This window comes from Pelodiscus sinensis, chromosome 5 (assembly GCF_052426305.1).
Source record: "Pelodiscus sinensis isolate ZL-2025 chromosome 5, ASM5242630v1, whole genome shotgun sequence".
Lineage (NCBI taxonomy): Eukaryota > Metazoa > Chordata > Testudines > Trionychidae > Pelodiscus > Pelodiscus sinensis.
Window position 1 is genome coordinate 33,667,901 of NC_143056.1, and position 14,095 is coordinate 33,681,995.

General features: G+C 42.9%; 1 protein-coding gene across 2 annotated transcripts in view; it reads right to left on the bottom strand.

Annotated features, from left to right (window-relative positions):
- TTC8 (tetratricopeptide repeat domain 8) overlaps window positions 1-14,095 on the bottom strand; it is an 82,036-nt gene that overhangs the window by 46,873 nt on the left and 21,068 nt on the right. For both annotated transcript variants that reach the window (XM_006122334.5, XM_006122333.5), the window contains 4 exons: window positions 12,642-12,762; window positions 7,333-7,396; window positions 5,411-5,570; window positions 4,660-4,749 (listed from right to left, as the gene is read on the bottom strand). In XM_006122334.5, coding sequence (XP_006122396.2) covers window positions 4,660-4,749; window positions 5,411-5,570; window positions 7,333-7,396; window positions 12,642-12,762 — 435 coding nt within the window. The remainder of the gene's footprint in view (window positions 1-4,659; window positions 4,750-5,410; window positions 5,571-7,332; window positions 7,397-12,641; window positions 12,763-14,095) is intronic.

Here is a 14,095-nt window from a genome sequence, read left to right on the forward strand (position 1 = left end):
TAGAATCATTCTACTTTCTTCACATAAAGACACTACCAATACAAATGACTCAGTTGAGAGGTCATCTAATGATAAAACATGAAAAAAAATCACCTTTAAGTTAGATTTGTTACAGGTGGCAAAGTGATATTTGTCCTGTTGTTAGAGGACATCAGTTTCTCTGGCTGTCAATCATGAGAACTAAACTGACTAACAAATAAATTATGAGCACTACTGCTAGTGGAAAATAGGCCTAATATGACGGAAGTAAGGAAGTAAGTCATGCTTTGAAAGCAGAGGAAAAAAATCCATACACTTTAAACCTTTTTTTCCCGATCAATAGTGTAGATTTGTATTCCTGCTCCAAATTCATCCACAAACTTCTCTTCTTGGAGACTGAACAAGGTATTTTATTGCCTTCTGTCCATCTTGCACGTATGTTCAAGATCCATTAGCTGATGAAATATTTATTGAAAGTACCTTCATGTTGACATCATCATCGTGACATATTCAATGTCTCCTTTTAAACTTAGATTCAATATTACCTCTTCACAAAGATTTTCCAGTCTGAACAGAATGCTAATATTTGTGGACCAAGCATATATACACCTTTAAATAACAATTGTTTAAACTGAAAAAATGTTAAGTTTTCTCACTTTAAGATTACAAATTGATTAATTTAATGTTTTCTTTATGATAGGATAAAATGAGTATGTGGACTGTAATTATTCCCATTTAATTTTTTCAAGAAAGAGACCTAATAGAAGAAACAGAATTATAAAAATATACTTAAAGTGCATGTACCACTATGGTCTCAATTCCAAAGTATCTATTTTTAGTCTGGTAGCCTACGCAGAAGATAGCATTGGCTTTACTATGTTAGGCTGGTGCCCACATACAAAAATGTATGCAGCTTGAATCAGAAGAGGGGAGGGGATGAACTTATGTAAATGAATTGCCAATATCCTATCCTGGACCCATTTATTTCCTCTTACTGGGGTTGACAGCCTATTGGACTTTCTTAATCTTTGATCCTGAAAGGGACAGAGAAATAACCAAGAAGAATATACTGGTGAGAGGTCTTCCAGCTCCATTAACAGGGCCATAGTAGGGGAAAGACCTAATGTTTTTCAGAAGTCCAGAGGACCTTCCCTCCTTATGATTACAATTTCTTCAGATATGATTTGAAGGAGAAACAGGTGAGGCTTTAATTTAAACAGCCTTTGTTAGTTTTCCTGACAGACACAAAGGTATGAGAGTACAGGCAGTCCCCGGGTTACGTACAAGATAGGGACTGTAGGTTTGTTCTTAAGTTGAATCTGTATGTAAGTCGGAACTGGCGTCCAGATTCAGCCGCTGCTGAAACTGATCAGTTTCAACAGTGGCTGAATCTGGACGCCAGTTCTGACTTACATACAGATTCAACTTAAGAACCCCAGGCATCCCCAAGTCAGCTGCTGCTGAAACTGATCAGCGGCTGATTCCAGGAAGCCCGGTGCAGGGGCTTCCTGTAGTCAGCCACTGGTCATTTTCAGCAGCTGCTGACTTGGGGACACCTGGGGCAGAGCAGCTGGGGTGCTGCTGGGTTTGTCCAGTGGCGCCCAGAGCGGTGCTACGGGACCAACCGGCAGCGCCCCAGCTGCTGTACCACAGGCGTCCGGAGCAAAGCCGCGGAGCACGGGTGCAGCGGGACAGCCCAGACGCGCCGTGGCTATCCTGCTGCCCTCGGGCTCCGTGGCTTTGCTCTGCTTTGCTCCCCGTCCCCCAGGTCTGCAGACCAGGGGGAGGGGGAGCAGAGCAGAGCACAGCAGAGCGGCGGAACGCGCGGCCAGCTGACAGCCCAGACGCGTCTGGGCTGTCAGCTGGCCGCGTGCTCCGCTCTGCTCCCCCTCCCCCTGGTCTGCAGACCAGGGGGAGAGGGAGGGGGAGGGGGAGCAGAGCAGAGCAGAGCAGAGCGGCGGAACGCGCGGCCAGCTGACAGCCCAGACGCGTCTGGGCTGTCAGCTGGCCGCGCGTTCCGCCGCTTTGCTTCCTCTCCCTGGTCTGCTGGAGACCAGGGAGAGGAAGTGCCCCGTTCGTAACTGCAGATCCGACGTAAGTCGGATCCACGTAACTCGGGGACTGCCTGTACAATGTCTTTGCTCCTCCAGAGACTTTTTTAAAAAGAAAAATATACAAACAAATAAATAAACAAACAAAAGCTTCCACATCTAAATGAGATGGGGGAAATAGATGACCCCATATTAGGACAACTGTGGTTCCAAATATTTCTGCTGGACACTTCATTTCTGCAATTATAAGAGAAGCCTATTACCCAAGGGGCAATTTACCACAGTATTGGGTATTTGAGGATTGTAGCAGTGAGGAATACCTACAGGTTGAATCCTCTCTAATCCGACACTCTTGGGACCTGATCAATGCCAAAACAGAGAATTTGCCAAACAATGAGAGGTCAATATTGTCTAACAGCATTACCAATACTTCTACTTCTTCATGGGCTCTTAGAAGTCATTTGGGATAAATGAGAGCTAAGTAACAGCACAGAACATGGAGCCAGGACTGGTGGCTGTAAACAAACTTTAAGGGACCACAGGAAACTTTGCCACAACCATGGTAAGTGGATATCTGACTAACTAAAATCACGCTGAACCACGGAGGTTGGACTAGAGGAGTTCAATCTCTACTACAATGTGTTATGATTGCTAACAAGAGAGCAGCTCTTTCTCTGAGTAGCAAGAAGCTTCTTCAGCTGCTGAACCTTGAAAGATAGTTCAGCAGTTGTGGAGGAAATATTAGGTTGGAAAGGGTTCTAAGGGTACGTCTACACTACAACGTTAATTCGAACTAACTTAGTTCAAATTAGTTAATTAGAACTAAGCTAATTCGAACTAACGGATCTAGACTAAAAAACTAGTTCGAATTAGCGTTTTGCTAATTCGAACTAGCATGTCCACATTAAGTGGACCCTGAACCAGGCTTAAGGATGGCCGGAAGCAGTGCCAGCAGGGCATCAGAGGAGGACTTAGAGCGTGGAGATGCTGTCTCAGGCTAGCCGAGGGCTGTGCTTAAAGGGTCCCGACCCCCACCCTGGACAGACAGTTCTCAGGGGTGTCCCGCTTGCAAAGCAGTCCTGGCTTGGAGTGCCCGGACTACCCACACTGAGCACATCACAGCACTCGGCCATCAGACCGGCTGCACTTGCTGCAGGCTGCCATCTGGGGAGAGGGGGCAATTGGGGGGCTGCAAGAGAGGTTCCACCCCAAAAGCCCACAGAGCCAGCCCAGTCCTCCCCATCGGGGGCTCGTGCCCCATTCCTCCCTCACCTCCTTCCACTTACCCTTCCCTAGCCCCTCTTCTTGATGTACAAAATAAAGATAACGTGTCTTCCAAAATGGAATCTGTCTTTATTGAACAAAACTGGGGGAGACTGGGAAAAGGAGGTGGGAGAGGGGAAGAGAGAGGCTGGGAGAGGGGAGGGCAACTAAAATGATCAGGGGTTGGGAACAGGTCCCATATGAAGAGAGGCTAAAGAGACTGGGACTTTTCAGCTTAGAAAAGAGGAGACGGAGGGGGGACAGGATAGAGGTCTCTAAAAGCAGGAGCTGGGTGGAGAGGGTGCATCCAGAAAAGTTCTTCATTAGTTCCCATAAAGAAGGACTAGAGGACACCAAAGGAAAGGAATGGGTAGCAGGCTTCAAACTAGTAACAGAAAGTTGTTCTTCACAAAGCAAAGAGTCAACCTGTGGAACTCCTTGCTGCAGGAGGCTGTGAAGGCTAGAACTAGAACAGAGTTTAAAGGGAGGTGAGATCAAGTCATGGAGATTGGGTCCATGGAGTGCTATTAGCCAGGGGGTAGGAGTGGTGTCCCTGCCCAAGGTTTGTGGAAGGCTGGAGAGGGATGGCACGAGACAAATGGCTTGGTCTCTGTCTTTGGTCCATCCCCTACAGGGTCCCTAGGGTTGGCCGCTGTCGGCAGACAGGCTACTGGGCTAGATGGACCTTTGGTCTGACCCAGGACGGCCATTGTAAGCTCAGGGCTCAGGGTCGGGGGTCTCAGTGGACCCCCTTGATTTTCGTGCACACCTGCTCCTGGGTGGCCAGGCTGGCAGCTCTCCTGCCCAAGCTGGCCACTTTCCTGTGCTTAGTGCGGAGATCGTGGACAAGGCAAGCTCCTGGGAGCCGCCAGTCTGGTCCCGGGAAGAAGGGGAGGGCTGGGGGGCATCGGGTGGGTGGCTCGATCCGTGCGAGGTGCAGGGTCTGCTGGCTGGGTGCTGGCAGGCTTGCACCTGGCACTGGCACCGTAACCAGCCCGTGCCCCTTTAAGGGGGCCGGGAGGGGGGCAGACGAGTTTCCCTGATGTTGGCCAGAGTGGCCACCAGGGAAACCTGGGGAGGGCTAGCCTCCCACTAGTTCGAAATAAGGGGCTACACAGCCCTTAATTCGAACTAGTAAGTTCGAACTAGGCTTAATCCTCGTGAAATGAGGATTACCTAGTTCGAACTAAGCGCTCCGTTAGTTCAAATTAAATTCGAACTAACGGAGCGCTAGTGTAGCGCCTATGAAAGTTAGTTCGAACTAACTTTGTAGTGTAGACATACCCTCAGGTATTTAGGAGAGACTAAAGAAATTAACAACTGAAAATATATTTATAACAAAACATTGACCAAAATAGTTACATACCTTTGCTAACTTTGGTTTTTGAGCATATTTTGCTAAATTCAATCTGGACAAATTTATGAAAGGACCCTCTGGATTTGTGAGCATAGAGGCCTGGAAAAAAAAGTGTTAAACAGAATGAATCCAGACTGGGGGGAGGGCGAGAACCTTCAATGGAAAAAACATGAATTAAACTGCGGGAGAGAATGTGAATTTTAAAAAGGCTCTCTCCCTCCCCCCTCAAGACTGGGGAAATATTGCTTATATGCATATATAGTTGGATTTCAACAATAATTTTTGCTTACATAAAACCCTAATTTAAATTATGCCTTCAAGCCAGACACACTATTGGTGGTTTCTGTAACACAATACAAATTAGTCAGACTTAATCTTGGTAACTCACTGGTGATGAGAGAGAAACTATTGCTCTTAAACAGTTAAAAAAAATTGAAAACTTGGAGAGAGCCCCATCATGCTTCTGTTTAAGTTACCAGTTTTCTTCATGGACTTCACTGAGTGAAAATCAGGACTGCAAAATTTTTCCTTTTGTGAAATTTTCTGTTTACATATATTTTATGCATATTTAAACACAGGGGAATTAAAAAGTAAGGGTTGATAGCTCAAATTATAGGACAACATTTTATTCAAATTATTTTTAAAATATAAAGTGTGGCTAACTTCCCCACGTTTGATTTTTTTTCTTCTTTTTTAAGCTCAACTACAATATCATAGAAGGGAAAGCCATCTTTGACAGTAAAAAAGCCAAGCCACTTACCGTTCCTAGTCTTACATATCTTCCAGAAGCACTAGTAATTGGGCGAGCGGTATGAGCAGTTCTAGGAGTTCTTATAGCCTGTTCCATAGTGCCTGGTCGTCCACTTTGTGTGCTTGGTCGCACAAACCCTGTAATAGGTCTTCCTGACTGAGTCACTGGCCTAAATTAAATAAATGTTAAAAAGAAGATGAGGGCAACGTGTTCATAGAATCAGAGAAATGTAGAGCTGAAAGGGACCTCAAGAGCTCTTCTACTCTAGCCCGTCTGAGCTGAGGTTCTCTGGGCTGAGGAAGGACCAAGTGAACTTTGACTATCTCTGACAAGTCTCTGTGATCTGCCATTTCCCACAGCTCCCATTGGCAGGAAAAGGCCAACTGCAGCCACTGGGAACTGCAAAGGCTTGTGCCTATGGATCATCAATGTCAGCAAAATATCTTGCAACCTGCTAGCAGATTACCCTAGTGGGCTGCAGGTTGCTCACCACTGGCCTAACCTATTCTTAATAATTTGCAAAGATAGGGATTCCAGAACTTCCATTGGAAGTCTATTCCAGAGCTTAACTACCTTATAGTTGGAACATTTTTCCTAATACCTAACTTAAATTTCTTCTGCTGCACATTAGGCCCAATACTTGCCCTACCTACTGAGGACATTGAAAACAATTGATTACTATCTTTCTTACAACAGCTATTTTCATATTTGAAGACTTATCATATGTCCCCTCACTTTTTTTTTTTTTTTTGTCAAGACTAAACATGCCTGGTTTTTTAATCCTTTCCTTATAGATCAGGTTTTCTAAACCTTTTAAAATTTTGTTGCTCTTCTGTGGACTTTCTCTAATTTGTTCACAGCTTAAATTTTGGTGCCAAGAACTGAATACACTACTCCAGTTACAATCTCACCGGTGCTGAGCAAAGTAGAACAATTACTTCCCATGTCTCACGTAAGAGGTAATTAATACATCTCAAATGACATTAACCTTTTTCAAAGTTACATCACACTGTACAAAACTACATCCCACTGTTGGCTGAAAATCAATTTGTGGTCCATTATAGCCCCCTGATTCTTTAAAGCAGTACTACTGTAGTTGTACATTTGATTTTTATTTTGTAAGCACAGCAATTACACTTGTCTTTACTGAATTTCATCTTGTTGATCTGAGATCAATTCTCTAATTTCTCAAGGTTGTTTTGAATGCTAATCTTCCAGAGCACTTGCAACCCCTCCCGAGCTTGATTTAGCCTGTATATTTTATAAGCATACTCTCCATTCCTTTAGCCACATCATTAATTAAAATATTGACTAGTACCAAACAGAGGACAGACCCGTGGGACTCCACTAGATACATATATCCTTTCAGTTTAGCAGCAAACCATTGGTAATTATTCTTTGAGTACAGTCTTTCAACCATTTGTTCACCCACCTTATAGTTACTTTATCTAGAAGTGTGCTTATGAGAATATCACATGAGACTGTCAAAATCCCTACTAAAATCAACAACAGGTCATGTTTACTACTTCCTCCAATCCACTCTAGATCAGTAACCCAGATAAAGAAAAAATTAAATTGGTTTGACATGATTTATTTTTGACAAATATTACTTATCCTCTTATTACCCTATATAAGTGCTTACAAATAAATTATTAAACTTGTTCCAGTATCTTTCTCAGTATCAGAGCTAGGCTGAAAGGTCTATAATTCCCAGCTTCTTCCCCCAATCCCCTTTAAAGACAGGTAACTATATTTGCTCTTCTCAAGTCATTCTGGAGTAGAAGTTTTATTTCCACCAATTTAGCAATAAAGAATTGCTGCACATTTACACCTAAAGTACTGTAATTTGTTCAATTATGTTACATTAATGTACTGATCCTAAATTTAATATATGTACAAGTTAAAGCTGCCAAACATAAGGAAATGCATACCTAACAGCTGGAGTGGGACCTCCACCGTGACTTGTTCCAGGGAGTTTCAAAGAAGTTCCTGGGCCTATAAAATAAGAGTATTATCACTTAATATTTGCCTATAGCACCCTAAGGTTGCATGGTACTTAAAGAGAATGAAGATCTGGTCTTCAAATCAGGGATCTTATAGTCAAAATTAGATGTGACATTTCCTTATTAGAGCATCCTGAAAGTCCCCCTGCTATTCTTCTGCCTTAGTACACAAGGGATTTGTTGGTGCTATACAATATGACAGTTCCCTATCACTCTAGTTTGCGGTGTCCCCCTGCAGCATCCACAGAAATACCAAATCGACTGTCTCCAAATCTGCTGTCTCCAAAGAGACAGATTATACACCAGTCTGTGGGCTCAGCTGACAATGCACCCCTCAATTTAGTATAATAGCACTGAGATGAAATAATAATAAAACAATAAACTTATTAATAAGAACACAGAGTTAAGTGATAGTAAGCAAAGACAAAACAGAAACTGAAAATGGTTACAAATAAAACAAAAATATAATTACTTTTCTGGCAATAAAAATATCTCAACAGGTTACAATCCTTGTCTAAGGCAGTTCTCTCATCTACAGCCACTTCTTAGTGACACCAACTTATGGTTGGGAATCAGACATTCATGGAAAGCAAAGAGCACTGATCTCTTTGTTCCTTCAGTGATGGATGTCCTTTTGCTTCACCCTCTTCCCAAAAATTCATTGTCTCAAGAGTCAGGATGACTAGCTGGGGTTTAGACTGCCATTTATTCTGTGGTGTGCTGATGCCATGCTGTTACCTCATCATCCTGATAACTTGTGTTAAGATGCAAATGAACTGCCCGTTGTCTTTGCCATCATCATGTTCAATTTACGTTAGAGACATGGGCAGACAAGCAGAACCACATTTTTTTGTCTGATATGTCAAACTTACATATCAACCCCCCTCAACAAAACATATTTTCAGCACAAATACATAATTCTCTATACACCATCCACACCTCAAAATGGTATTAATGGCCAGTGTCACCTGATACTACAGTGGGCCTTCTGCCAATTGGCATTCAGGAACTCTTACGGTCACAGATATGAAAGTAAATGACTTGAGGAGAGATGATGGCAGATGAAGGGGGATGTGATGGAATACCTAACAGAGTTATGAAAATGTTTGTTTTTCACTGTATGCACCATATTGGACACTTTCCTTTGTTAATTAAAAGGATGGCCTTCAGAACAGAGTCAGAGTGAATGTGGAAAAAAGTAGAAGACACCAAATACAGAGAAGGAAAGAAAGCTTGAGTGACCTACAGGGTCAGGAAGGATGTGTCATATATTGACAGTATAACCTTTTCCCCTTTGGTCTCCTGTTTTTCTCACCCTTTGTGGTCCTGCCCATGCACCTTACTAACTTCAGTCAAACTTTTAGTTAGACATCCTGGGGAGCATCCTACGTCAACAGAGTACTTCATGTCAGATACTGGGATGCTGAAATTTCGAAATAATGGGTGGCTTGTGTAGATGTGGGGCGCCATGTAGTGTAGACGTTCCCTTGGAGGATTAGCTGTGTTAGTCTGTAACTTTAAAAACAATGAATAGTCCTGTGACACCTTAGACACTAATAAAAATATATAGCTGTCATAGGTATAACCCACTTCATCAGATGAGTTGAGTAGAAATAACAGAAAACAATACAGAACAGCAAAAGAAGTACTGGTCAATTGTAGGACCCATGTTAAGAAGGCTAATTAAGCGGGCTGGATTGCTTCAGGTTAGGGAGTTGTCTGCAGGTAAAGACTGGCCTGTCTCCAGTCCCCCCAACCTGAAGCAAATTCTTTCCTGCTGCCACACATCTCAACTCTGATACACTCGCCCAAGAACCTTTCCCTACAACAAACTGTATTGCCACCTCTGTCCATGTAGCTATATAAGCAACACCATCACAGGACCTAACCACCTAAGCCACAACATCAGGGGTTCATACAACTGCACAACCTCTAATGTGATATTTGCCATCAAGTGCCAGCAATGCCCCTCTGCCAAGCTGGACAATCTGTATGACAAAGGATAAGTGGATATGAATCAGACATCAGAAATGGTAACACACATAAATCTGTAGGGTAACACTTTAACCTGCTTGGTTATTTAATCACGGATTTAAAAGTAGCCATTCTTCTATAAAGGAATTTTACTAACCAATTACAGAGACACTGCAGAACTGGAATTCATCTAGGAGTTTGACATTGTACCATGGGCTTAAATAAAGACATTAACTGGTTGGAGCATTACAAAGCCAATTTCTCCTGACTTTCGCATCCTCATTTTCACATCAAAAGCTATGAATGGAGGACATCCAGACCACTTAATTAGCCTCATTAACATGGATCCTACAATTGACATACCTAGGTTCACTGCGGACAGAGGCTGCTCCAGGAGATATGGAGCAGCTTCTGTCTGCTAGGAGCTCACCCCCTTGGTGGGCCCAGGTTCACTGCGGACAGAGGCTGCTCTGGGAGATGCGGAGCAGCCTCTGTCTGCTAGGAGCTCACACCCCCTGTGGACAGGGGCTGCTACTATGAAGCAGCCTTTGCCTGCGGCAGGCCCAATCCCATCATGGACAGAGGCAGCCTCACTACAACCTCCCCTGTTCCCTCACCCCCTGCTGCCTCCATTAGAGGCAGCAGCACACGGGGAGGGGAAGGGCAAGTGGCACTGCAGAGCCGGTGCTGGGGGGAATCCGCTTTTAAGCCGTTCCCCCCCTGTACCAGGTTCTGCTTCCCCATCCCTTGCTACCTCTGCTACAGAGACACCAACGGGGGAATGCAAACAGTCGACAAGATCAATCGATAAGCCTAGGCTTATCAGTTAATCATCTAGTCAACTACTCGTTGATATCCCTTTAAGTAAGCCAATCCCTTTAGTTACAGAACACACAGAGAATAACAATCTTACATCATTAGAACCCTGTGTTTGTGAGAGTCGCAGAACCAGATAAAGCTCAGATTCCTTCATTAATGATCAGACCACTGTTATTCTGAGTGCTATGGCAGTTAATACATACATAAAATAGTGAGACCATTTTTCTGAGGCTGAGTCTCTGCCTTTCATCTATTAGAGGGGTCTCTTGAACTTGCCAACATAGGTAGCTACTTTTTTTTTAGATATACATAAAATCATAGAACACTAGAACTGGAAGGTTCCTCGAGAGGTCATCTAGTCCAGTCCCCTGCCCTCAGGGCAGGACCCAGCACCGTCTAGACCATCCCTGATAGATGTCTATCTAACCTGCTCTTAAATATCTCTGGAGATGGAAATTCCACAACCCCCCTAGTCAATAAATTCCATGGTTTAATCACCCTGACAGTTGACTCATATTTAGCTTATGATCCACTATGACCTCTAGATCCCTTTCTGCAGTACTCTTTTCTAGGCAGTCACTTCCCATTTTGTATGTGTGAAACTGATTGTTCCTTCCTAAGTGGAGTAGTTTGCATTTATCCTTATTAAACTTCATCCTATTTACCTCAGACTATTTCTCCAGTTTGTCCAGATCATTTTTAATTATGACCCTATCCTCCAAAGCAGTTGCAACTCCTCCCAGCTTGATATCATCTGCAAACTTATTAAGCGTACTCTATTTAAATTGTTGATAAAGATATTGAACAGAACTGGTCCCAAAACAGACCTCTGCGGAACTCCACTTGTTATGCCCTTCCAGCATGATTGTGAACTGTTAATAACTACTCTCTGAGAATAGTTATCCAACCAGTTATGCACCCACCTTGTAGTAGCCTCATCTAAATTGTATTTGCCTAGTTTATTGATAAGAAGATAATGCAAGACCATATCAAATGCCTTACTAAAGTCTAGGTATACCATGTCCACCGCTTCTCCCTTATCCACAAGGCTCATTATCCTATCAAAGAAAGCTATCGGATTGGTTTGACATGATTTGTTCTTTATAAATCCATGCTGGCTGTTCCCTCTCACCTTATTCTCTTCCAGGTGTTTGCAGATGATTTCCTTAATTATTTGTTCCAATACCTTTCCTGGCACAGAAGTTAAATTGACTGGTCTGTAGTTTCCTGGGTTGTTTTTATTTTCCTTTTTTAGATGGGCACTATATTTGCCCTTTTCCAGTCTACTGGAATCTCTCCCATCTTTCATGATTTTTCAAAGATGATAGCTAAAGCCTCAGATACCTCCTCTATCAGCTTCTTCAGGCCCTGGTGACTTGCAGACCTCTAACTTTTCTAAGTGATTTTTAACTTGTTTTTTTATTTTATCTTCTAAACCTACCCCATTCCCACCAATATTTGCTATGTTAGGAATTCCTTCTTCATCAGACTTCTTGGTGAAAGTTCATTTGCATGATATAAACTGCCTCTATTAGCCATAGGCAGTCTATCCCTGAAGTACTAGCTGGAAGGCCATCTCCTTTTCAGTCCTTGTTTTAATTTTAGACTGACTATAGTTTTCCACAATGATGGTGAAAAATTTGGAGAGAGGCTGTGTGAAAGAAGCCAGGAAAGGGACAGAGAAGAGACCCAGAGATGGAATAAACCTAAAGGCTATGTCTACACTGCTGGTTTTTGCCAGTAGAGCGTATGCTAATGAAACGTTCATTAGCAACTTCTCGCACTTCATTTATATAATCTCTGCCCCAGGCTTTTTGCACAAGAGGCTTTTGCGCAACAACTAGCAGTGTAGACGGATCCATTTTGTGCAAACCCCCCCTTTTGTGCAAGATCTGTATAACTCCTTTTTTGAGGCATAAGGAACTTGTGCAAAAGGGTTTTTTTGCACAAAACGAAACCATCTACACTGCTAGTTTTTGCGCAAAAACCTTTTGAGCAAAAGGCTTGGGCAGAGATTATACAAATGAAGCAGGAGAAGTTGCTAATGAGCGCTTTATTAACATACTCTCTGCCAGCAAAAGTCGGCAATGTAGACATAGCCAAACTGTCAAGTTTGTAAACAGACTATTTTTCTTTCAGCTGAATTTCAATGTACCTTTTACAATGACGTTATATTATTATTGAACATTTATTGTGACTGTGCCTAAAAATCAACACTGAGTTGATCCCTATAATATTATGTACTGTAAAGAATTTTCACCTAAATATATTAAAATGATCAGGGTTTGTCAAGTGGCGGCAAGCCCCGCTCGCCAGCTACATGGTTTGGCGCTGCGCATGCGCTGATCGTGCTGCGGCACCGTGCTGGGCTAATATCTACTCACCACTGGCGAGTAGATTGCCCTAATTGTCGAGCCCTGAAAATGATGTAAGTCTTTACTTACGTGCAACTTGAGCAATGGCATTTTCATCAAGCATCATCTCTGCTATTCCCTCCTGATCTACGTCAATTTCATCCACATAAACCATTTCTGTTAGAGCTCGTGTTTTCAAAATCCAAGCAGCCTAAGTAAGGATAAAGCAAATAAATAAATTAAATCATACCTTTAAGTCCTAGAAAGGAATCTAAAACGTTCAATTTTAGTAGGTTTTAACTTTTTAAACTCCCTTTATCTACTACATATTTAAGAGAGTTTTGTATGTTTGTCTGTCTGTCCATGTGTCTATCTGTTCAAGAAATCTTCCTAAATGGTAAGTGCTAGGACCACCAAGTTCAGTATACAGTTTCCTCTTATCATAACTTAAAACATAAGAGTTTGGTTGTGCCAGGAAAATGGGATGCACCTGGAATGGGACTGCTTTCAATAAATCCAGAGAAAAGAGACAGAATCACCTGGCAGGTGAAAGGGGCTAGCCGTGGCTGCCTCTCACCCTGGAACTGTCTCAGACTCAAGCCTCCTATTCCCCCAGGGGTCTACCTTTAGAAAGGGTAAGGAGGACTGAAACTTACTCCTCCCCCAATTCATACCGGAGCATTGCTAGCTATTCCCCTTCATCATGGAGCGAGAGGAAAGTGCAGTTTGCTGCATTCTTCACTCTGGCTGGAAAGCATAGGGAGTAGTCCAACCTGGATTTGCTCCAGCTGGAGGACATGCACCCCTTCAGCTGTGCCTGCTGGAGCTGCAGCTGCTATGGACAGGCCCTTCTCACTTGGCTCGAAGATGCTGTTGCAAGAGAGGGCTGGGGTAGTCCTCTCTTCACAGGGAAGCCTGCACACTGAACCCTTCATCGCCAACCCTGCCCCAGAACAATGATTTAAATGATACAGGAACATTTTCATTTTATTGTTCATAAAACAAAAATTAATTGAGTAACATTGGGTACATCTTCTAGTATTTTATATTTTGTTTGGGTTGAGAGAGCTAGTGATTTGACTAACTAATGGCAGAACTGCATGTACTATACATTCAGAACATTAGGACTGGTCTTTGGAACAAGCAATTGCTTGAAGTTCTATGGCTGGAAACATTTCCAGACTCAGTTCCAAATCTGTAGTTAGTCAGTCTCCGCTTAGCTACACCATTTTGTCTGAACTACATCCCTCTGTCGAAAGAGAGATGTAACTTAGGCAAATCGAAAGTGCAAATGAAGCGGGGATTTAAATATCCTGTGCTTCATTTGCATAATGGCGTTGGAGCACTTTTTCGAAAAGCGTTTTTCAAAAGTGAAAGCAAAAAAACAAAACCCTTTTTCAAAAGATCCTGTACTCCAAGTTTGTTTGTTTTTTAAGAGGGGGAGGGTTCGAAAGAACCATGCCTAGACGTCGCTTTCACTTTCGAAAAACCCTTTTTCGAAAAAGCGCTCAGATGCCATTATGCAAATGAAGTGTGGGATATAT